The following is a 24,004-nucleotide window of genomic DNA, read 5'->3' on the forward strand; positions in this document are numbered from 1 at the left end:
CCCCAGCCTCTGGTAACTGGTATTCTACTCTCTACTTCTATGAGTTCAACTTTCTAAGGTTTTAAAAAACCACTGTAGGAATTCAAAGTGTTGCTTCTTCTCAGCCCCTTTATGCCCCTATGACAGTGAATCTATGTCTATTACAGGGGAAACTGGAATTGGAAAATCAACACTGATTGACACATTGTTTAATACTAACTTGAAAGATAACAAATCCTCACATTTTTACTCAAATGTTGGACTTCAAATTCAGACATATGAGCTTCAGGAAAGCAATGTTCAGTTGAAATTGACTGTTGTGGAGACAGTGGGATATGGTGATCAAATAGACAAAGAAGCCAGGTTAGTGTTTTCTTATTTAAATTAAAAAAGGTTTTCTTATTTCAAAGAATTCAACTTCCTTTGCCATAGACTAATTTGTGTAAGTAATACCCTTTCGTCCAGATTTTGTTATTTTCCTAAGTAATGTTCTTTTCTTACAAGATTAATACTTTTGTATATAATTGATTTTCTTACAAGATTTTTATTTAACCAGTTATAGCAAAAAATTTTAAATACAGCTTCTATTAGTTTTAGCTTATTTCCTTATTTCTTTATTTGACTTTATTTGTACAAATTTTCCGTAGAGGTTGTACTAATTTATATTCCCACCAACAGTGTCTAAGGGTTCCCATTTCTCTGTATCCTTGCCAAATTATATTATTTATTTATTTATTATTATTATTATTTTTTGAGACAGTTTTTCATTCCATCACCCAGCCTGGAGTGCAGTGGCACAAGCTCACTCACTGCAGCTTCGACCTCCCAGGCTCAAGTGGTCCTTCCACCTCAGCCTCTTGGGTAACTGGAACTACAGGCACATGCCACCATGCCTGGTTAATTTCAAAAATTGTTTGTATAGATGGGGTCTTGCTATGTTGCCCAGGCTGGTGTCAAACTCCTGGCCTCAAGTGATCCTCCTACCTTGGCCTTCCAAAGTGCTGGGATTACAGAAATGAGCCATTCTACTTGGCCTGTCATTTTTTATCTTTTTTCTTTGAGACAGAGTCTTGCTCTGTAGCCCAGGCTAGAGTGCAGTGACGCAATCTCGGCTCACTGCAAGCTCAGTCTCCTGGGTCCTCACCATTCTCCTGCCTCAGCCTCCCAAGTACCTGGGACTACAGGCGCCCGCTACCAGGCCTGGATAATTTTTGTATTTTTAGCAGAGATGAGGTTTCACCATGTTAGCCAGGACGGTCTTGAACTCCTGACCTCATGATCCACCTGCCTCAGCCTCCCAAAGTGCTGAGATTATAGGCGTGGGCCACCGTGCCCAGCCATTTTTTATCTTTTTAACAATAGCCATTCTGACTGAGGTAAGATGATATCTCATTGTGGTTTTACTTTGTATTTTGGTGTTCTGAAAAATGTCTATTCATGTCCTTTGCCCACTTTTTTAATGGGATTATTTGTTCTTCTTGTTGTTGCTGTTTAGTTGCTTGCATTCTTTTTATATTCTGGATACTAGTCCCCTGTCGGATGCCTCCAGCTTTCCTCTATGTTTACATTTTACATAATCATAGAGTAAAGCATGAACCTAATTATTGGTTTGGAATTAATATCTTTGTATGGACATGTTATGAACTTTTTTTTATCACTATAGCAAACTGCTTACATACATGTTAACTGTTCATTAAGTCGTCAAAAAGCAGGCTTTAGATTTTATAAGTCTGTTATGCTAAATGTATTAATTTTTTTTTAGCTACCAACCAATAGTTGACTACATAGATGCCCAATTTGAGGCCTATCTTCAAGAAGAACTGAAGATTAAACGTTCCTTGTTTGAGTACCATGATTCTCGCATCCACGTGTGTCTTTACTTCATTTCACCTACAGGACATTCCCTGAAGTCTCTTGATCTATTAACAATGAAGAACCTTGACAGTAAGGTATGTTTGGTAAATCCACCAAGCTTTCTTTTCTTTTTCTTTCTTTCTTTTTTTTTTTTTTTTTGTATTTGAGACAGGGTCTTGCTTTGTCACTGAGGCTAGAGTGCAGTGGTGTCATCGTAGCTCACTGCAGCCTCAACCTCCTGGACTCAAGCAATCTTCCCACCTTAGCCATCCGAGTAACTGGGACTACAGGAATGTGCTATCAAGATCGGCTAATTTTTGTATTTTTTGTAGAGATGGGGTTTCACTATGTTGCTCAGGCTGAACTTGAACTTCTGGCTTAAGTGATCTACCCACCTCACCCTCCCAGAGTGTTGGGATTACAGGCGTGAGTCATTGTTCCTGGTCCCAACCTTTCACGATGTAATATTAATTTCGAGATAATAGCACATCTTGAAGGCACGTGCATGCAAGTGTAGTTACCTATCTTTAGGTGATTTCATCATTATGCAAACATCATAGAGTGTACCTACACATGCCTAGATGATCTAGCCTACTACACACCTAGACGATAGTCTTCGATGGTATGGCTTACTGCTCCTAGGCTACAAACCTGGACAGCATGATACTGTACGGAATACTGTAGAATTATAACACAATGGTAAGTATCTGTGTATCTATTTTATTTCATTTTATTTTGAGACGGAGTCTTACTCTCTCCAAGGCTGGAGTGCAGTGGCACAATCTCGGCTCACTGTAACCTCCGCCTCCTGAGTTCAAGTGATTCTCCAGCCTCAGCCTCCCAAGTAGCTGGGACTACAGGCCTCACAGGCCTGTGCTGCCACGCCCGGCTAATTTTTTTTTTTGATGGAGTTTCATTCTTGTCACCCAGGCTGGAGTGCAATGGTGTGATCTGGGCTCACTGCAACCTCCACCTCCTGGGTTCAAGCGATTCTCCTGCCTCAGCCTCCCAAGTAGCTGAAATTACAGACATGCGCCACCATGCCTGGCTAATTTTGCATTTTTAGTAGAGACGGGGTTTCTCCATGTTGGTCAAGCTGGTCTCGAACTCCCGACCTCAGGTGATCCACCCACCTCAGCCTCTCAAAATGCTGGGATTACAGGCATGAGCCACTGTGCCCAGCCTAATTTTTGTATCTTTAATAGAGACGGAATCTTGCCATGTTGGCCAGGCTGGTCTTGAACTCCTGACCTCAAGTGATCTCCCCGCCTCAGCCTCCCAAAGTGCGAACCACCATGCCTGGCCTTGTCTGTGTATCTAAACATAAAAAAAGTACAGTATTAGACAAATAATAGACACTGGGCCCTTTATAATGGGGAAGGGTGGGAGGAGGTTGAGATTTGAAAAATTACCTATTGGGTACAATGCTCACTATTTGGGTGATGGGCACACTAGAGGTCAAAACCTCACTAATATTCAATATATCTAAGTAACAAACCTGCATATATATCCCCTGAATCCAGAAATTAAATAAATAGATCTATAAATAGCTGGGCACAGAGGCTCACGCCTGTAATCCCAGCACTTTGGGAGGCTGAGGTGGGCGGATCACCTGAGGTCAGGAGTTCAAGACCAGCCTGGCCAACATGACGAAACCCTGTCTCTACTAAAAATACAAAAAATTAGTTGGGTGTTGTAGCAGGGGCCTGTAATCCCAGCTACTCGGGAGGCTGAGACAGGAGAATCGCTTGAACCAAGGAGGCAGAGATTGCAGTGAGCTGAGATTAAGCCACTGCACTCCAGCCTGGGTGACAGAGCAAGACTCAGTAAATAAATAAATAAATAAATAAATACATGTATAAATAAATGAATAAATAATAAATAACAATAGCAACAACAAAAAGCAAAGGTATAGTATTATAATATTATGGGATCACCATCATATATGTGGCCCATCATTTACTGAAATGCTATGACTCTACCTGTTATTTTATAATATATATATCATAATTATTTTTTTCTGTTAATATTTAAGGCATTTGCATTAGAGTGTTAGGGCTGGGATAGCAAAATGCCATAGACTGGGTGGTTTAAACAATGAAAATGTATTTTCCCACAGTCTTGGAGGATAGAAGTCCAAGATCAACGTGTTAGCAGATGTGCTTTCTTCTGAAATCTCTGTCCTTATCTGGCAGATGACCATCTTATCTCTGTGTTCTCACATGGTGTTTCTCCTGGTGTCTCCTGGGTGTACACATTTTATCTTTTTTTTTTTGGACGGAGTTTAGCTTTTATTGCCCAGGCTGGAGTATAGTGGCGTGATCTCAGCTCACTATAACCTCTGCCTCCTGAGTTCAAGCAGTTCTATCTTAGCCTCCTGAGTAGTTGAATTACAGGTGCCCGCCACCACATCCAGTTAATTTTTTTTTTTTTTAAGACAGAGTCTCACTCTGTCACCCAGGCTGGAGTGCAGTGGTGCCATCTTGGCTCACTGCAAGCTCCGCCTCCTGGGTTCACGCCATTGTCCTGCCTCAGCCTCCCAAGTAGCTGGGACTACAGGCGCCTGCCACCACACCTGGCTAGTTTTTTGTATTTTTAGTGGAGACAGGATTTCACTGTGTTAGCCAGGATGGTCTCAATCTCCTGACCTCGTAAATCCGCCCGCCTAGGCCTCCTAAAGTGGTGGGATTACAGGTGTGAGCCACCGCACCTGGTCAATTTTTTGTATTTTTAGCAGAGATGGGTTTCACCATGTTGGCCAGGCTGGTCTTGAACTCCTGACCTCAGGTGATCTGCCCACCTCGGCCTCCCAAAGTGTTGGGATTACTGGCATGAGCCACTGTGCCCGGCCTCACATTTTGTCTTCTTACAAGGGTGCCAGTCAGTTTGGATTGGGCCCACTGTGACAGTGTCACTTTTATTTATTTATTTTTTGCCCAGGCTGGCGTGCAATGGCATGATCTTGGCTCACTGCAACCTCCATCTCCCAGGTTCAAGTGATTCTCCTGCCTCAGCCTCCTGAGTAGCTGGGATTACAGGCGTGTACCACTACACCCAGCTAATTTTTGTATTTTTAATAGAGACGAGGTTTCACCATGTTGGCCAGGATGGTCTCGAACTCCTAATCTCAGGTGATCTGCCCACCTCTATCTCCCAAAGTGCTGGGATTACAGGAGTAAGCCATCATGCCCAACCCATTGTCACTTTTTAATCACCTCTTTGAAGGCTTTATCTCAGTTAAGGTCACATTCTGAGGTACTGGGGGTTAGGGCTTCAACATATACATTTTTTGGTTGCTGGGGGAGACAATTCACATTTGATAGATTTCAACCTTGACTTACCTCCCAGATCATGGCCATTTACCTATAGAGTAGCACCTTTGGGGGTAAGTTCCAAGATCCCCAGTAGATGCCTGAAAGCATGCATGGTGCAGAGCCCAATATATACTATGCTTTTTTCTATGCATACATACCTATGGTAAAGTTTTATTTATAAATGAGATGCAGTTCTCTTTTATTATTAGTTACTATTGTTAGTTTCTTAGATGCAGACTGGAGTTAACAATAGTTACTAATAATAAAGTAGAACAATTATAACAATACACTGTACTAAAATTATGTGAATGTTGTCTGTGTCTCTCAAAATATCCTTTTTTTTTTTTCCCCCCCAGAGACAGAGTTTTGCTCTTGTTGCCCAGACTGGAGTGCAGTGGCGCGATCTCAGCTCATTGCAACCTTTGCCTCTTGGGTTCAAGTGATTCTCTTGCCTTAGCCTCCTGAGTAGCTGGGATTACAGGCGCCCGCTACCACGCCCGGCTAGTTTTTTGTACTTTTAGTAGAGACGAGGTTTCACCATGTTGGCCAGGCTGGTCTCAAACTCCTGACCTCAGGTGATCCTTGGCCTCCCAGAGTGCTGGGATTGCAAGTGTGAGCCACCATGCCTGGCCTCAGAATATCTTATTATACTGTGCTCATTCTTCTTACGACGATGTGAGATAATACAATGCCCACACATTGAGATAAAATGAGGTGAACAGTGAGATAATTCATATCCAGGGTGAGACGGAGTGGGTCCACATGACATTCCATCACAGTATTTAGAATGGCATGCAATTTAAAACTTGTACATTGTGTATTTCTAGAATCTTTCATTTAATATTTTTGGACTGCTGTTGATTATGGGAAATTGTGGAAAGTGCAGCTGGGCTGGGCTCTGTGGCTCATGCCTGTAATCTCAGCACTTTGGGAGGCAAAGGCAGGAGGATCACTTGAGCTCAGGAGTTCAAGACCAGCCTGGGCAATGTAGTGAGACCCCATCTCTACAAAAAAATACAAAAATTAGCCAGGCATGGTGGTTTGCACCTATGGGATCACTTGAGCCCAGGAGTTCGAGGCTGCTGTGAGCCAAGATCATGTCACTGCAATTCCAGCCTGGGCAATAGAGCAAGTCCCTGTTGAAAGAAAAGAGAGAGAGAGAGAGAAGGAGAGAGAGAAAAGAAGGAAGGAAGGAAGAGGAAGGAAGGAAGGGAGAGAGGGAGGGAAGGAAGGAAGAAAAGGAAGGAAGGAAGGAAAAAAGAAGGAAAGGAAAAGAAGGAAGAAAGAGAAACTGTGGAAAATGGGGGATGCCTGTATTTTTAAAATAAAATGTACTATATGATACTATAAAATAATCCCACTGATGTTTGACTAGTACCACCGACAGCGTGAAACAGAAAGCTTTTGTGATCCTGGTTACAGATTGTATCAGAGGATTCAGAATACAAGAGCCTGCAGGCAGCTACTGCTTGTTATATAGAAACAGCTAAGAAAAGCATAATTCTTTCCAGCAAACACCTGGGACACACGAGGAGTTTCTTTCAATAGGCTGCTTAAGCCCCATGGCTTCAGCAAAATCTTGAAATCGATATGAGACTCTGTTCATTTGATTAATTTTTCTAATTATTCAGCAGTTTTTTGTAGTTTCGTTTTATTGTACAGAAAATCAGTCCATTGAATGTTTATGAAACCCAGAACGTGCAATGTTGTCGATTTATTTGTACAGAAGGAATTTTAATTTTTGTATATATAAAGGTCACAGGACTCGTCAGTGGAAGCAGCTTTTGAATATTTGCTTTGTCACTTGCTAGGTGTCTGTGACCTTGGAAAAAATGTCTAGCGCTTCCTGTGATTAGGTGGGCCAGGAGCCATGCCTCACGCCTATAATTCCAACACTTTGGGAGGCCGAGGCGGGCAGATCACCTGAGGTCAGGAGTTTGAGAACAGCCTGACCAACATGGTGAAACCCCATCTCTACTAAAAATACAAAATTAGCTGGGCGTGGTGGCACATGCCTGTAATCCCAGCTACTCGGGAGGCTGAGGCAGGAGAATCGCTTGAACCTGCAGGCAGAGGCTGCAGTGAACCGGGATGGCGCCATTGCACTCCAACCTGGGCAACAAGAGTGAAACTCCATCTCAAAATAAAATTAAAAAAAAAAAAAAAAAGCATGGGCAGTGGGTTCAAGCTACCTGCTTTCACAAACCTGACCCTATTACTTGCTCACTGTGTGGCTTTGGGCAAATTATGATGCCTCAATTTCTTTCTCTGTAATACTCATGCAACTGTTCCATAAGTCTAAAATTATTTTTCATAAAAAATTTAGAAGGGCCAGACATGGTGGCTCACCCCTGTAATCTCAGCACTTTGGGAGGCTGAGGAGGCAGAATTGCCTGAGCCTGGAAGTTCAAGACCAGCTTGAACAACATAGTGAGACCCTGTCTCTACAAAAAATACAAAAAAATAGCCAGGCATGGCAGCATGTGCCTGTAGTTCTAGCTACTCAGGAGGCTGAGGTGGGAGGATCGCTTCAGCCTGGGAGGTTGAGGCTACAGTGAGCCGTGATCATGCCTCCGCATTGCAGACAGGGCACCTCTCTCTCTCGCCAAAAAAAAAAAAAAAAAAAAAAAAAGTTAAAAGTATATCCTCTTTTTTAAAAATAGAAGGCCAATATACATGTAACAGAAATTGTTATATTATCAGATTCTTTTCTGCACTCAGCCCTAACTAAACATGCTGTCTTCAACTTTATTTAGTTGAAGAAAGAAAAAGTTCTAATTTGGGTTCCTTTTATCCAAGGAGTCTCAACTTTTACTATGTATTGTTCAAACTGAAAAGAGACTTTGTACTTAATCTCAGATGTCATTAAGTAGTTGAAATAAGTTAGATTTCTAGTTAAATTAAGAGCTGCTTCAAGTTTTTAATTAGTAGTACATTCAATAGTCAGGAATACACACTTTTGTTGTTGTTGTTGTTGAGATGGAGTTTCGCTCTTGTTGCCCAGGCTAGAGTGCAATGGCGCGATCTTGGCTCACTGCAACCTCTGCCTACTGGATTCAAGTGATTCTCCTGCCTCAGCCTCCCGAGTAGCTGGGATTACAGACATGAGCCACCATGCCCAGCTAATTTTGTATTTTTAGTAGAGACAGAGTTTCTCCATGTTGGTCAGGTTGGTCTTGAACTCCCGGCCCCAGGTGATCTGCCAGCCTTGGCCTCCCAAAGTGCTGGGATTACAGGCGTGAGCCACGACACCCAGCCTGTCCATGGATTTTTTTTTTAAAATGTGCTCTGAGCAATCTAAAACAAAAGCAGTCTGCCTAAAATTTGTATTTATGTATTTCTACTATATTACAGATATTGATTTTATGGAGCTATAATTTAATAAGATATTTCAAAAGTGATAAAACATTTTATAATTTTGTATATTGTTATTTCCTAAAAAGTTTAGTTATTTAAGTGCAAATGCAAAAGACAGGAATGATCATATTGAAGCACTAGGAAAAAACTTTGTGGGTAAAAATTCAACCTCAAATATGCAAATATTTAACTTCCAATGTGGAAATAACGTCTTTTTACAAAAGAAAAATGAACATATTTGTTTGCAAGGTGTTCTTATACACACACACACACACACACACACACACACACACACGGCCTTTAGAATATGGTAACCAGGCCAGGTGTGGTGGCTCACACCTGTAATCCCAGTACTTTGGGAGGCTTAGGTGAGTGTATCACCTGAGGTCAGGAATTCGAGACCAGCCTGGCCAACATGGTGAAACCCTGTCTCTACTAAAAATACAAAAATCGGTCAGGCGCGATGGTGGGCGCCTGTAATCCTAACTACTCAGGAGGCTGAGGCAGGAGACTTGATTGAACCCGGGAGGCGGAGGTTGAGCCTAGATCGCACCATTGCACTCTAGCCTGGGTGACAGAGCAAGACTCCATCTCAAAAAAAAAAAAAAAAAAAAAGAATATGGTAACCAAAAATATCTATATTCTTTTTAGGTGGTCTTTGAAAAACAAAAGCAAATCTATCTGCAAACACATCTAGGTGGGGCAAGAGTGTGTGAAAATGGGACATTAATTAAGATTGATTGATGGAAAAAGTGATGTAAAAAGTAGAAAGACAAAATCCCTTCCACAATTTTGATGAAAGTTCTTTCAATTTGTCTTTTATCACTCAGCTTAATAAGAAATAAAATTGAAAATAAATTAAATAATTTACATTGTCCTACTATTTACATTTTACTAACTCCATATGTGTAGAGGTGTAAGGGATTTTTAGAAGAAAAACAAGGTTGAGACTTTTCAACCTGAATTTGGATAAAAGATGAATCTTCAAAAGTATTGATAATTTTGGAAAATAATTTTTAAGAAAGGCATGACAGCCAGTGATTATCTAGTTAGGCAATTTATTGCCAGGGATTGTGAAGCTTTACTATAAAAACTATAGGATGAACAATGAATCCTTGATGCTGAGATTTTGTTCGTCTTCTTTTTTAATAGGTGAACATTATACCACTGATTGCCAAAGCAGACACAATTTCTAAAAATGATTTACAGATGTTTAAGAGTAAGATAATGAGTGAATTGATTAGCAGTGGCATCCAGATATATCAGCTCCCAGCAGATGAAGAAACTGCTGCTCAGGCAAACTCCTCAATTAATGTAAGTTTCAGTAACAATATCTGACAAAGAGGCTATAAATGAGTGTTTATTTTATCCAGAGTCTAGTGTGAGAATTTTTACATTTTCTTCATTTTGAAAAGTTTCTGCTGAGAATTGAGTCTTTGTAAGCAGATTTATTTAGATTTAATTCAAACACCGTGTTCCTCAAGGATACTGGCGTATAATTTTCTTCTTGGAAGTATATTTTCTTGCTTTGATATCAAGTCGATGCTGCCTTATAAAATGACTCTGAAGGTGTTACCTCTTTTTTCTATTTTTTCAAAGAATTTGAGGATGTTTTATATTAAAATTTCTTTGAATGTTTGGTAGAATTTACCCATGAAGTAATCTGGTCCTACGCTATATTTTGGAGTTTTGAAAAATTACTTCTTTAGTTTTTCTATTTGTTATTTGTCTCTTTAAGCTCTCTATGTATTCTCCATTCAGTCTTGGTAGGTTATATGTTTCTAGTCATTTCACCATTTCACCATTTCACCATTTATTTCTGTAAGAAATAAACCTTTGTAATAAGTTGTAATGTCTTCTTTTTCGTTTTTTATTTTATTAACATAGTCTCTCTTTTTGTTCTTAGTCTAGGTAAGGGCTTTGATTTTGATTTTTGTTTTCCCCAAATCAACTCTTAGCTTCATTGATTACTTTTTTTGTTGTTGTTTTCTTTTTTGAGACAGAGTCTCACTCTGTTGCCCAGGCTGGAGTGCTGTGGCACAATCTCAACTCACTGTAACCTCCATCTCCTGGGTTCAAGTGATTCTCCTGCCTCAGCCTCCTGAGTAGCTGGATTTACAGGAGCATGCCACCACGACTGGCTAATTTTTATGTTTTTAGTACAGACAGGGTTTCACCATGTTGGCCAGGCTGGTCTGCAATTCCTGGCCTCAGGAGATCTGCTGAGATGACAGGTGTGAGCCACCGTGCCTGGCCGATTAAAATTTTTTTTATTCTCTATTTCATTTATTTATGCTCTAATCTTTGTTATTTCTTTCCTTCTGCTAATTTTTTTTTTTTTTTGGAGGGGTGTAAAGTTAGGTTGTTTATTTGAAATCTTTTTTTTTTTTTTTTTTTTTTTTGAGACAGAGTCTCCCTCTGTCGCTCAGGCTGGAGTGCAGTGGCGCAATCTCAGTTCACTGCAACCTCCGCCTACCAGGTTCAAGTGATTCTCCTCCCTCAGCCTCCCTACTAGCTGGGATTACAGGCGTGTGCCACCACACCCGGCTAAGTTTTTGGATTTTTAGTAGAGATGGGGTTTCACCATGTTAGCCAGGCTGGTCTCAAACTCCTGACCTTGGGCAATCTGCCTGCCTCGGCCTCCCAAAGTTCTGGGATTATAGATGTGAGCCACCACAAAGGCGAGATCTTTTTTAAAAAAAAGATATAGGTGTTTACTACTATAAACTTCCTTCGTTTTTTTATTTTAGATTCAGAGGGTATAAGTGCATATTTGTCAAATAGATATATTGCATAATGGTGAGGTTTGGCTTCTAGTGTACCTATCCTGAAATAGTAAACATTGTACCCAACAGATCATTTTTTTTTTTGAGACATGGTCTCGCTCTGTTGCCCCGGCTAGTATGCAGTGGCGTGATCACATCTCACTACCAGTAGATAATTTTTGACCATCAGCCTCTTCCCAATCTCTACCTTTTGGAGTCCCACTATCTGTTGTTTCCATCTTTATGTCCTTGTGTACTCATTGTTTAGCTCCTGCTTATGAGAACATGTGGTATTTGATTTTCTATTTCTGAGTGATTTCACTTAGAATAACAGCCCCCAGCTCCATCCATGTTACTGCACAGAGCATGATTTCATTTTTTTTGGCTTCATAGTATTCCAGGGTGTATATATACCACATTAAAAAAAATCCAGTCCACTGTTAATGGACATTTAGGTTAATTCCATGACTTTACTATTGTGAGTAGGAATATAATACACATTGAGTGAAAGTGACTTTTTAATATAATTATTTCTTTTCTTTCAGGTAGATGCCCAGTAGTATAATCACTGAGTTGAATGGTAGCACTATTTTTAGTGCTTTGAGAAATCGCTATATTGTTTTTCATAGAGGTTGTTACGGTCCCACCAACAGTGTATAAGTATTCATTATTCTCTGCATCCACACCAACATCTGTTGTGTTTGTAGTAAGAGCCATTCTATGTAAGACGATATCTTTTTTTTTTTTTTTGAGACGGAGTTTTGCTCTTGTTGCCCAGGCTGGAGTGCAATGGCGGGATCTCGGCTCACCGCAACCTCCGCCTCCTAGATTCAAGCAATTCTCCTGCCTCAGCTTCCCAAGTAGCTGGGATTACAGGTATGCGCCACCAAGCCCAGCTAATTTTGTATTTTTAGTAGAGATGGGGTTTCTCCATGTAGGTCAGTCTGGTTTCGAACTCCCGACCTCAGGTGATCCACCCACCTCAGGCTCCCAAAGTGCTAGGATTACAGGTGTGACCCAGCACGCCCGGCCGTAAGATGACAATCTTATTGTGTGTGTGTGTGATTGTGTTTTTTTGAGATGGAGTCTCGCTCTGTCACTCAGGATGGAGTTCAGTGGCGTGATCTTGGCTCACTGCAACCTCTGCCTCCTGGGTTCAAGAGATTCTCCTGCCTCAGCTTCCTGAGTAGCTGGGATTACAGGTGCCTGCCACCATGCCCAGCTAATTTTTGTATTTTTAGTAGAGATGGGGTTTAACCATATTGGTCAAGCTGGTCTCAAACTCCTTACCTCAGGTGATCCACCCACCTTGGCCTCCCAAAGTGCTGGGATTACAGGTGTAAGCCACTGCCCCCGGCCTTTATTGTGGTTTTAATTTGCATTTCTCTGATGACTGGTGATGTTGAGCAATTTTTCATATGTTTGGTGGCCACTTGTATGTATTCTTTTGAGAAATGTCTGTTCATATCCTTTTCGGTCTTTTTAATGGGGTTGTTTATTCTTTGCTGTTGTTGAGTTGTTTGTGTTCTTTGTAGATTCTGTATATTAGTCCTTTGTCAGATGCAAAGTTTGCAAATATTTTGTTCCTATTGTGTAGGTTGTCTGTTTACTCTGTTGATTATTTCTTTTGCTGTGCTGTTTAAGTCCCATTTGTGTATATTTGGTTTTGCTGCATTTGCTTTTCAGGTCTAAGTTATGAATTATTTGCCTAGGCCAATATCTAGAAGAGATTTTCCTAAATTTTCTTCTAGAATTTTTATAGCTTCTGGTTTTTCATTTAAGTCATTAATGCATCTTGAGTTAAAGTTTGTATGTGATGAGAGGTGGGAATTCAGTTTCATTCTTTTGCCAGTGGGTAGTCAATTTTCCCAGCATCATTTATTGAATAGAATGCCCTTTCCTCATTGTTTATTTTTGCCAACTTTGTTGAAGATCACTTTGTTGTAGGCATGTGGTTTTATTACTGGTTCTTTATTCTCTTTTCTTTCACAATTTTTTTTCTCCCTTTTTTAGCTGTATCATTCCTAGCAATGGACCCTTTATTCCATTCCATTAATCTATCTGTCTGTTTTTGTACCAATGCTATGCTGTTTTATTGAGTATAGCAACATAGTATAATTTGAAATCAAACACATGATGCCTCAGGCTTAGTTCTTTTTGCTTACAAGTACTTTGGCTATTTGGATGCTTTTTTGGTTCCATATGATATTTAGGATCGTTTTTTCTAATTCTGTGAAAAAATGATATTGGTAATTTGATAGGAATTGTGTTGAATCTGTAGATTGCTTTAGTTAGTGTGGTCTTTGTAATGATATTGATTCTTCCAATCCAAAAATTCCATAAATTTTTGGAATAGTTTCAGTAAGATTGGTACCAGCTCTTTGTTGTACTTCTGGCAAAATTTGGCTGTAAACCTATCTGTTCTTGTTTTTCTTTGTTTGAAATTATTTTATTACTGAGTCAGTTTCATTACTTGTTACTGGTATATTTAGGAGATCTATTTTTTCCTGGTTTAGTCTTAGGAGGTTGTGTGTTTCCAGGAATTTACCCATTTTCTTTTCTTTCTTTCTTTCTTTTTTTTTTTTTTTTTAAAGGAATGTAAAACTATTATTGACCACAGTTCACCAGTATTTACAATAAGGTAAACAATATACAGTTGGGGCCAGGCATGGTTGCTGACACCTGTAATCCCAGCACTTTGGGAGGCCGAGGCAGGTGGATCACAAGGTCAGGAGGTCGAAACCATCCTGGCCAACATGGTGAAACCCCGTCTCTACTAAAAATACAAAAAATTAGCCAGGCATGGTAGCGGGCACCTCCAGTCCCAGCGATTCCTGAGGCTGAGGCAGAAGAATAGTGTGAACCCCGGAGAGGGAGCTTGCAGTGAGCCGGGATCGTGCCACTGCACTCCAGCCTGGGTGACAGAGCAAGACACCGTCTCAAAAACAAAACAAAACACACACACACACACAAACACACACAAAAAAACAAAAAACAATATACAGTTGGGTAACATTCTGATTACCACAAAGTTGTTTTTCCTGGCTTTTGCTGAACCAGTAAAGCAAATACTGAAAAGATTGAGCCTACATGTAAGGAATGAGTAGGGTAATTAAAAAACATGTAAGTCTTTTTTTTTTTTTTTTTTTCTGAGACGGAGTCTCACTCTGTAGCCCAGGCTGGAGTGCAGTGGCGCGATCTCGGCTCACTGCAAGCTCCGCCTCCCAGGTTCATGCTATTCTCCTGCCTCAGCCTCCCGAGTAGCTGGGACTACAGGCGCCGCCACCATGGGACCGGCTAATTTTCTGTATTTTCAGTAGAGATGGGGTTTCACCGTGTTAGCCAGGATGGTCACGATCTCCTGTCCTTGTGATCCACCTGCCTCGGCCTCCCAAAGTGCTGGGATTACAGGCGTGAGCCACCACGCCTGGCCAAAAACGTGTATGTCTTTTAGTTTGCTTTTGTAATTTAAGCTATGAAGAGGCCTTTTTTTTTTTTTTTTTTTTTTTTTTTTTTTTTTTTTTTTTTGAGATGGAGTCCTGTTCTGTCAGCCAAACTGGAGCGCAGTGGCGCTATCTTGGCTCACTGTAACCTCCTCCTCCCGGGTTCAAACAGTTCTCTGGAAGAGGCCATTTTTTATTGCAGACTTGAAGAGCTATTATTCACTGCCTCCAAGCTGCTCCGGGTTGAAGGTCTGTGGCATCTTCGGCTCTCTGCGCCTCCAGCTTGAGCCACATCTGAGCAGGGAGGGACGAATTTAACCATTTTATCTAGGTTTTGTAGTTTGTATACATAGAGATATTCCTATTAGTTTCTGATGATCTTTTGTTTTCTGTGGTATCAATTGTAATGTTACTTTTATCGCTTTTGATTGTTCTTGTGCTTACTTGAATCTTCTTTTTTCTTGGTTAATCTAGCTAGCACCATATCAATTTTCTCTTTCTTTTCTTTTATTTTTTCTTCTTTTCTTTTCTTTCTCTCTTTCTCTTTTCTTTCTTTTTTTTTTTTTTTTTTTGACAGAGTTTTGCTTTGTTGTCCAGGCTGGGGTGCAGTGTCATGATCTTGGCTTACTGCATCCTCTGCCTCCCAGGTTCAAGCAATTCTCAGGCCTCGGCCTCCTGAGTAGCTGAGATTACAGGCACCTGCCACCATGCACAGCATGTATTTTAGTAGAGACGGGGTTTCACCATCTTGCCCAGGCTGGTCTCGAACTCCTGAGCTCAGGCAGTCCAACTGTCTTGGCTTCTGAAAGTGCTAGGATTACAGGCATCAGCCACGGTGCCTGGCCTAGCACTATATTAATTTTCTTATCTTTTCAAAAAACAAAACAGGTTTTTTGAACTAACACAGACAAAAAAAAAAAAAAAGAAAATTTAAATAAGAGTTCAAGAAATAGGAAATTATGTAAAGCAACCCAACTTATGAGTTGTAGGCATTCCTGAGAGAGAAGAGGAAAAGGTAAAAAGATTGGAGACATATTTGAGGGAATAATCAGGAAAATTCTCTTGGCCTTGCTAGAGGGGTACATATCCATATGCAACAAGCTCAAAGAATACCTGGAAATATTTTGCAAGATGAACTTTACCAGACTATCCAAAGTCAACTTGAAGGAAAATGCTCTGAAAGAAGCAAGAGAGAATTTTCAAATTACCTATAAAGGAAATCACATTAGACTAACAGCAGACTTCTCAGAAGAAAGTTTACACACCAGAAGGCACTGGGATCCTATTTTCTGTCTGCTTAGTCTAGCCTATCGTTAAAGCCTTCATCTGTAACCCAGCCCTTCAGTGTGTTTTTCATTTCCAGAAATTCCATTGTTTTTATTTAAAGATATCTGTACTTCATTCACATTCTGCATTGTTCTGGTATCTTTGTGTTGATTTTCCACTTTCTCTTGGATCTCATTGAGCTTCTTTATAATTCATATTTTGAATTCATTATCTTTCATTTCAGAATTTTCATTTTGGTTGGTTAGGATCCATTGCTAGAGAGCTAGTGCGTCCTTTGGTAGTGTCAAAACATTCTACCTTTTTTTTTTCTTCATGATGCCAAAGTTCTTATGATGGTTTCTTCTCATCTGGGAAAACTGTCACTTCTTATTTTTGAATTTACTTTAATTTAGATGGGGCTTTTCCCCCTTGTGGGTATAACTATAGTGTCTATTGGGTAGGGGGCTTTGGCTTTGTTTCTTTTTCTTTTTCTTTTTCTTTTTTGAGACAGAGTTTCGCTCTGTTGCTCAGACTGGAGTGCAGTGGTGCGATCTCGGCTCAGTGCAAGCTCCGCCTCCTGGGTTCACACCATTCTCCTGCCTCAGCCTCCCAAGTAGCTGGGACTACAGGCACCCGCCACCACGCCTGGCTAATTTTTTGTATTTTTTTTAGTAGAGATGGGGTTTCACTGTGTTAGCCAGAATGGTCTCGATCTGACCTCGTGATCCACCCGCCTCGGCCTCCCAAAGTGCTGGGATTACAGGCATGAGCTACCGTGCCTGGCCTGGCTTTGTTTTTTCAGCCCTGTGCCCTTCTGTTAGTAGACTTTTTGTTGGTTTGTGCCTTTTAACCTCCATGCCAGTAAGTATCACTTATGAGTAAGAGCCAGCTATGGCAGAAGCAGATAGTGTGTGTTTGATCTTTGTTTACTGTGATTTCCTCTCTGTTGTTTGAGGTGATAGGCTGGTCTATGTAATGCCTAGACTCTGAGTTGCCTGTTCAGCCCAGAGGGGAAGACAAAGCTGGGCAGAGCTGGACCAAAAAGCTTACCCACCAACATCTTAATGATTAACGTGAACAGTAGCCTTTACAGGGGTGGCTGGGGTAGCTCCTATTGAAATGCTCACAGGTCTCTGTAGGGAGGGAGGAGCTGTACCAGCTCTGCCTCCCATGTAGGTAGGAACATGATCTGTTTCCCTATCCTACCCCTGTCCCACAGAGCTCATGACTGTTAGTTCAGACAGACACTGTCATCTACCTCCAGGTCATAATGTAGCCAAGAGCTATTGAAAATGCCTGTCTGGTGACTCTTCGTAGGAGCAACCTCAGGGTAGGACCTCCTCTCTCAGCCCAATATAGGCAGCCCTGTGGCTTGCCTGTTCTCTCATGCAGGAACGCTGCTACTTTGTGTACATAGGGGAAGCAGCTTCACCTTTCAGCACAGGAGGGTGGGTTTCAGCTGTTGTAGTGTTGGCCGGCTGGGTCAGCACAGCCTTAGTCTCCAGAGGGAGTGATCAGGTGCCAGTGGTGCACTGGGCTAGCCATTTTCTTGATTCTCAGATCCCAGATGGTGTTCTGGATGGTATGCATAAGTACTGGAGGGACTGGATCAGAAACAGGCTGGCATATGTGTCCTCAGGTACCCAGGGTTCAGATGCTGGCTGTGATAGAGAGGGGCAGGCTGGCCCCCACACAACTGGCAGAAAACTTAGGCAGGGGCAGGAAGAATGCTCAGGCAACTGCAGAATGCTAAAGCAACAGCAGTGCCAGGGCTGATTGCAAGTAACTGGGGCTGAGCTCTCAGAAGAGTGCCAGGCCACAGCTGAAATGGTCAGATGGGAGCACTCTTCTTTATTCTTTTTTTTTTTTTTTCTTTTTTTGAGACAGCGTTTTGCTCCTGTCGTCCGGGTTGGAGTGCAATGGCATGGCCTCGGTTCACTGCAACCTCTACCTCCTGGGTTCAAGCAATTCTCCTGCCTCAGCCTCCTGAGTAGCTGGGATTACAGGCACCCTCCATCACATTGGCTAATTTTTGTATTTTTAGTAGAGATGGGGTTTTGCCATGTTGGCCAGGCTGGTCTTGAACTCCTGACCTCAGGTGATCTGCCTGTCTCAGCCTCCCAGAGTGCTGGGATTACAGGCGTGATCCACCGCGCCCAGCCCATCCTTTATTCTTAAAGGACAGCTTTCTGGTGGTAAAGTATTCCTTTTGATCTTTCTCTTCTAGTACATTGAGTCGTCCCACTGTTTCTTGACCCGCAAGATTTCTGTTGAGAAATCCATTGATAGTCTTATACAGCTTCCCTTATATGGGACAAGATGTTTTTCTCTTGCTGCTTTCAAAAATCTCTTTGTGATATAGGTCAGGGTATACAAAGATTCAGTTTTCAAAATGAATAATTTCTGAAAATCTAATGTATAGCGGTGTGAATATAGTTAACAATACAACATTGTATACTTGAAATTTGGTAAAAGAGTAGATCTACATGTTCTCATCCCCCAAAAAAGCGAAGAAAATAATAATTATTTGAGGTAATAAATATGATAAATAACTTAATTGTGGCAATTTTTTCACAATGTATATACATATTAAAACAAGCTGTACACCTGAAATATATACAATTTTATTCTCAAATACGTATTTATTACTCATTCACAGAGGGATGTGAATACTTAAAGGAGAGAGAATCATTAAAAAAAAACCCTCCAAATCCCCAAATTCTGTCTTTGACATTTGACAATTTAATTATAATTTGTCTTGGTGTTTACCTATTTGGGTTTTGAATATTTGGGCTTCATGAATGTGGATGTTAATTTCTCTACCTAGATGTGAAAAGTTTTCAGACATTGTTTCTCTAAATACTATTTCTGTTTCTTTCTCTCTTTTCTTCTGTGATTTCTATAATGCGTACATTGGTTTGCTTGATGATTTGCCATATGTTCCGTAGGCTCTCTTCACTTTTTCCATTCTTTTTGTTTTTGTTCATCTAATGATAATTTCAAATAATTTGTTTTAGAGTTCACTCATTCTTTCTTCTGCTTGATTGAGTCTTGTGTTGAAGCTGTCCACTAAAATTCTCAGTGCAATTATTTTACTTTTTAGAGTCAGAATATTTGTGTGTTTTTCATTTCTTTATTGAACTTCTAATTTTGTTCATGTATTGTTTTCCTGATTTCATTTTGTCGTTTATCTGTGTTTGCTTGAAGCTTATTTAGCTTTTTTTTTTTAGACAATTATTTTGAATTTTTGCCGGGTGCGGTGGCTCACGCTTGTAATCCCAGCACTTTGGGAGGCCGAAGTGGGTGGATCACCTGAGGTCAGGAGTTTGAGGCTAGCCTGGCCAACATGGTGAAGCCCTGTCTCTACTAAAAATACAAAAACTAGCTGGGTGTGGTGGTGCACGCCTGTAATCCCAGCTCCTTGAAGGCTGAGGCAGGAGAATCACTTGAACCTGGGAAGTGAAGGTTGCAGTGAGCTGAGATCACACCACTGTACTTCAGCCTGGGTGACAGAGCGAGACTCTGTCAAAGCAAGCAAGTACAATTATTTTGATTTTTTTTCAAGTAGCACATGGATCTTCATTATTTTAGGGCCAGTTAATGGCTCTATATTAGAGATATTTTTTCTCTTTTTTTTGTGGGGTCATGTTTGATTCTTTGTAATCTTCATAGTCTTGCATTGATCTTTGCTTATTTAAAGGAGCAGTCTTGTCTTCTTGTCTTTACACACTGGTTTTATTAGGTAAAGACACTCTCATGTTAGGCTCCCAACTGGCGTAACTACCTTAGGGACCATGGTCATGTGGGATGGATCGGGTCCTGGTCTTCTGTGAGTTCTGCAGTCAGTCTGCATGTGGGTGAAGCTCATGGAAGGACTTTGGACAAGGAGCTTCAGTGCTTCGGGCATGTGCGGTTGGAGCCAAGTCCACAGAGAAATGTGGATGCTTATAGGTCTGCTGAGTCTGCACTTAGTGTATTTGCTACTAAAGTGTGAGCCTGCCTTCTTAAAGGGGTTTTCCTTGGTCTTCAGATGTACTAAAATATCATAATCTGCTATCTGGATCCCAAAGCTCCCACAGTGGCACTTTTGTCCATAGATGCTTGCCAAATTAGCATTTTCTCAGGGGATAAGAACTGAAATCTCCTAGTCTCTTATCTTGCAGGTGTCACTTTCCTTTAATTCTTTAATCTTGGTTTCTCTTAGATCTATGGACATAATTGTAATGACTATTGGAAATAAAATTTTTTTTTTGATAAATCCAACATCTGAGCATGTTGACCTCTTTCTTTCTTTCTTTTTTAGGGGTATATTTTATTTTATACATTCTGTGTAACGTTTTGTTACAAATGGGGTATTTTAGATAATGCATTGTAACAACTTGGGATACCGTTCTATCTCCTCCTCTAAAGCTTGTTATTGTTATGTATTTGTTCAGTAACTGGCAGAATTGTTTGAGTAAAGTCTGTTTCTCCTCCTACAATGTTAAGCCTCTGATGTTGCTCCTCGTTAAGGTGCAGTTTTAGGCAGGCCCATAGCTGCACTGAATGAAGTGATTTTGGTTGCCCTCTCTCTTTTCACATGATCATACCCAGCTGATAAGCTCCACTAATTGCCAGCTGATTGCTCAATTGTTTGCAGCACTGCCCTGTTAAAGATAATGTTCTCTAAATGAATTCTATCAAATTGTCTCCTTTTAAGGAATGATTTCTGAAGTCAGTGTTTGACATTTGTTGCAACCCCAGGATGCCTCCTCCCAGTTTTCTTATTATTTGTTTCTGTCTTGCAAACTAGTTGGACTACAATTTAGCCTTTATTGGAATCTCCTTATAATTTTATTTCATCCCAACTTCCATCCTTCTTTTTTTTTTTTTTTTTGTGAGATGGAGTCTTACTTTCTCGCCCAGGCTGGAGTGCAGTGGCATGATCTTGGCTCACTGCAACCTCTGCCTCCAGGGTTCAGGCAATTCTCCTGCCTCCGCTTCCTGAATAGCTGGAATTACAGGAACCCACCACCATGCCTGGCTAATTTTTGTATTTTTAGTAGAGACGGGGTCTCACCACATTGGCCAAGCTGGTCTCAAACTCCTGACCTCAAATGATCCACCCGCCTCGGCCTCCTAAAGTGCTGGGATTACAGGTGTGAGCCACAAGCCCAGCCCCATCCTTCTTTTTAAATGTAAAATACTTTTATTTATTTTTTGAGTAGTTTTACATTTGTAGAAAAATTGAGTGGAAAGAACAGAGATCTTAAGGCCCTTCCTTGATTTTCTTCTGTTATTAACATCCTGCCTGAAGTGTGGTACATTTGTTACACTTAATGAGGCAATACTGGTAAGTTGTAAACTAAAGTTCGTATCTGACAAGCCTTCACTGTTTGTGTTGAACATTGTATGGGTTTGAACAGATGTCTAGTGACCTCTATCCCATACTACAGTAACATTCACCATAGTTTCACTGCCCTAAATATCACCTGTACTTGACCTATTCATTTCTGTCTCCTCCTCTTCCCTTTATCCTTGGCAACTATTGATCTTTCTACTCTCCATAATTTTTTATTTTGGGAATATCATATAATTGGAATCATAGTTCGTGTAAAACTTTCGGATTGGCTTCATCCACTTAGAAATATGTATTTGAGTTTTCTCTGTGTCTTTTTTTGTGGCTTGATAGCTGATTTCTTGTTATCATTGAATAATATTTCATGTTTAGGTACGCCACAGATTGTTTATCCACTCACCGATTGAAGGACATCTTGGATGCTTTCAAGTTTAGCAATTATGAACAAAGTTGCTATAAACATTTGTGTGCAGGCTTTTGTACAGACGCAAGTTTTCAACTTATTTGGATAAATATTGATGAGTGCACTTCTGGATCATATGGTAAAAGTACATTTAGTCTTGAAAGAAACTGCCCAACAATCTTACGACGTGGCTATGCCATTTTGCATTCCCACAGGCAGTGAGTGATAATTCCTGCTGCTCTGTATCTTTGCCAGGATTTGGTGTTGTCAGTTTTTGGATTTTGGAAATTTTTTTTTTTTTTTTAAATGGAGTCTCATTCTTGTTACCCAGGCTGTAGTGCAGTGGCGTGATCTTGGCTCACTGCAACCTCCACCTGCCGGGTTCAAGCAATTCTCCTGCCTCAGCCTCCCAGGTGTCTGGGATTACAGGTGCACACCACCGTGCCTGGCTAATTTTTTTTGTATTTTTAGTAGAGATGGGATTTCACCATGTTGGCCAGACTGGTCCTGAACTCCTGACCTCAGGTGATCCAACCACCTCAGCCTTCCAAAGTGCTGGGATTACAGATGTGAGCCACTGTGCTCGGCCTAAAAAAAATTTCTAACTTTTATTTTAGATTCAGTGGGTGGAAATTTAGTAATTGTGTAGTATCATGTATTTTTCTTCTAATTTGCAATTCCTTGAGGATGTATGATGTTGATTTTCTTTTGTACATGCTAATTTCTTAACTGAATATCTTTTTTGTTGTCGTGGCTATTTGGATCTTGTGCTCATTTTTAGTTGAGTTGTTCATTTTCTTGTTGTTGGGTTTTAAGAGTTCTTTGTATATTTTGAACATCAGTCCTTTATCAAGTGTGTGTTTTGCAAAGATTTTCTCTCAGTCTGTGGCTTATCTTGTTATCTGTAGCAGTATCTTTTGCTAGCAAAGGTTTTAGTTTTAATGAAGTTCAACTCATTTGATTCTTTCCATTCATTGATGATGTTTTCAGTGTTATATTGATGAAGTCATTGCTAAATCCAAAGTCACTTGCATTTCCTTTTATGTTATCTGTTGTGAGGGAGTGATGACTATCTGGACTGGTGGCACAGGCATAAAAGAATTTACCTTGTTCAGGGAGAAGTTGCAGTGAGCCAGGATTGCACCACTGCACTCCAGCCTGGGTGACAGAGTGAAACTCTCTCTCAAAGAAAAAAAAAAAAAAAAAAAAATTACCTTGTTGTAGGTAGGGAAGGTAGATTTATTAAAGAAAGTAGGAAAATACATTGCTAGGGGGGCAAAAGGCAGCTTGCAAGAAAGAAGCTGACTACAAACAAAGGATTGCTCGAGATTTTATAGGCTAGTTCTTAGGCCGTAGAGGCTGATGAGGGCTTTGTGTAGTGCTGATAATGCCAAGGTTGTGAAGCAGGATTCTTCTCAGTCATCTTGCCAGCCAGAGACCTCCAGCCAGTGACACCCCCACCTAGGCCTTGCTTGGGCACGCTACTTGCCACACAGGCGGCTTCCAATACACTTGGCCCAGTCTGACTTGCACAGTGGCTGGGCCTATGGCTGGACCAGCATGCCCCAGCCTGCCTGTGTTATAGCTTCTACCTGAGATCGGGGGTTCACGAGCTCTTTTCCCACATCCAAGAAGAATGAGGATACCCTAACAATTGAAGGATGAGGAAGGCAGAGAAAAATTTTATTGAGTGATGGAACAGCTCTCAGTGGAGAGGGGACCTGGGGGTGGTTTCTCTCCTCGTGTGGCTAAGCCCAGGGCTTATATGGGCTCAGAATAGGGGAGTGCTTGCTGATTGGTTTGTGAATATGCGGAAAGGTTAAAACAAAGGCATGACCCAAAGGTAGGCACAACAATGTAAAAAAAAAAAAAACAATTGGCAGGACGCGGTGGCTCACGCCTGTAATCCCAGCACTTTGGGAGGCCGAGGAGGGCGGATCACGAGGTCAGGAGATCGAGACCATCCTGGCTAACACGGTGAAACCCTGTCTCTACTAAAAATGCCAAAAAATTAGCCGGGCATGGCGGCTGGTGCCTGTAGTCCCAGCTACTTGGGAGGCTGAGGCAAGAGAATGGTGTGAACCCGGGAGGCAGAGCTTGCAGTGAGCGAGATCAGGCCACTGCACTCCAGCCTGGGCAACTGAGCAAGACTCAGTCTCAAAAAAAAAAAAAAAAAAAAAAAAAACAACAACAATTAGGAAGTGTAGGTGTATGTAAACCAGGTGAAGGGTGGGGATCAGTCAGAGGAAAGAGCACCAAGCAGGATGACAGCTTCTTAGTCCAGT

General features: G+C 41.0%; 1 protein-coding gene across 1 annotated transcript in view; it reads left to right on the forward strand.

Moving 5' to 3' along the window:
* Nucleotides 1-24,004, forward strand: part of SEPTIN14 (septin 14) — a 71,539-nt gene that overhangs the window by 16,339 nt on the left and 31,196 nt on the right. Inside the window, exons 4-6 of the mRNA XM_007981272.3 lie at nucleotides 147-342; nucleotides 1,742-1,928; nucleotides 9,657-9,818. Coding sequence (XP_007979463.3) covers nucleotides 147-342; nucleotides 1,742-1,928; nucleotides 9,657-9,818 — 545 coding nt within the window. The remainder of the gene's footprint in view (nucleotides 1-146; nucleotides 343-1,741; nucleotides 1,929-9,656; nucleotides 9,819-24,004) is intronic.

This window comes from Chlorocebus sabaeus, chromosome 21, assembly GCF_047675955.1.
Source record: "Chlorocebus sabaeus isolate Y175 chromosome 21, mChlSab1.0.hap1, whole genome shotgun sequence".
In the NCBI taxonomy this organism is placed as follows: domain Eukaryota; kingdom Metazoa; phylum Chordata; class Mammalia; order Primates; family Cercopithecidae; genus Chlorocebus; species Chlorocebus sabaeus.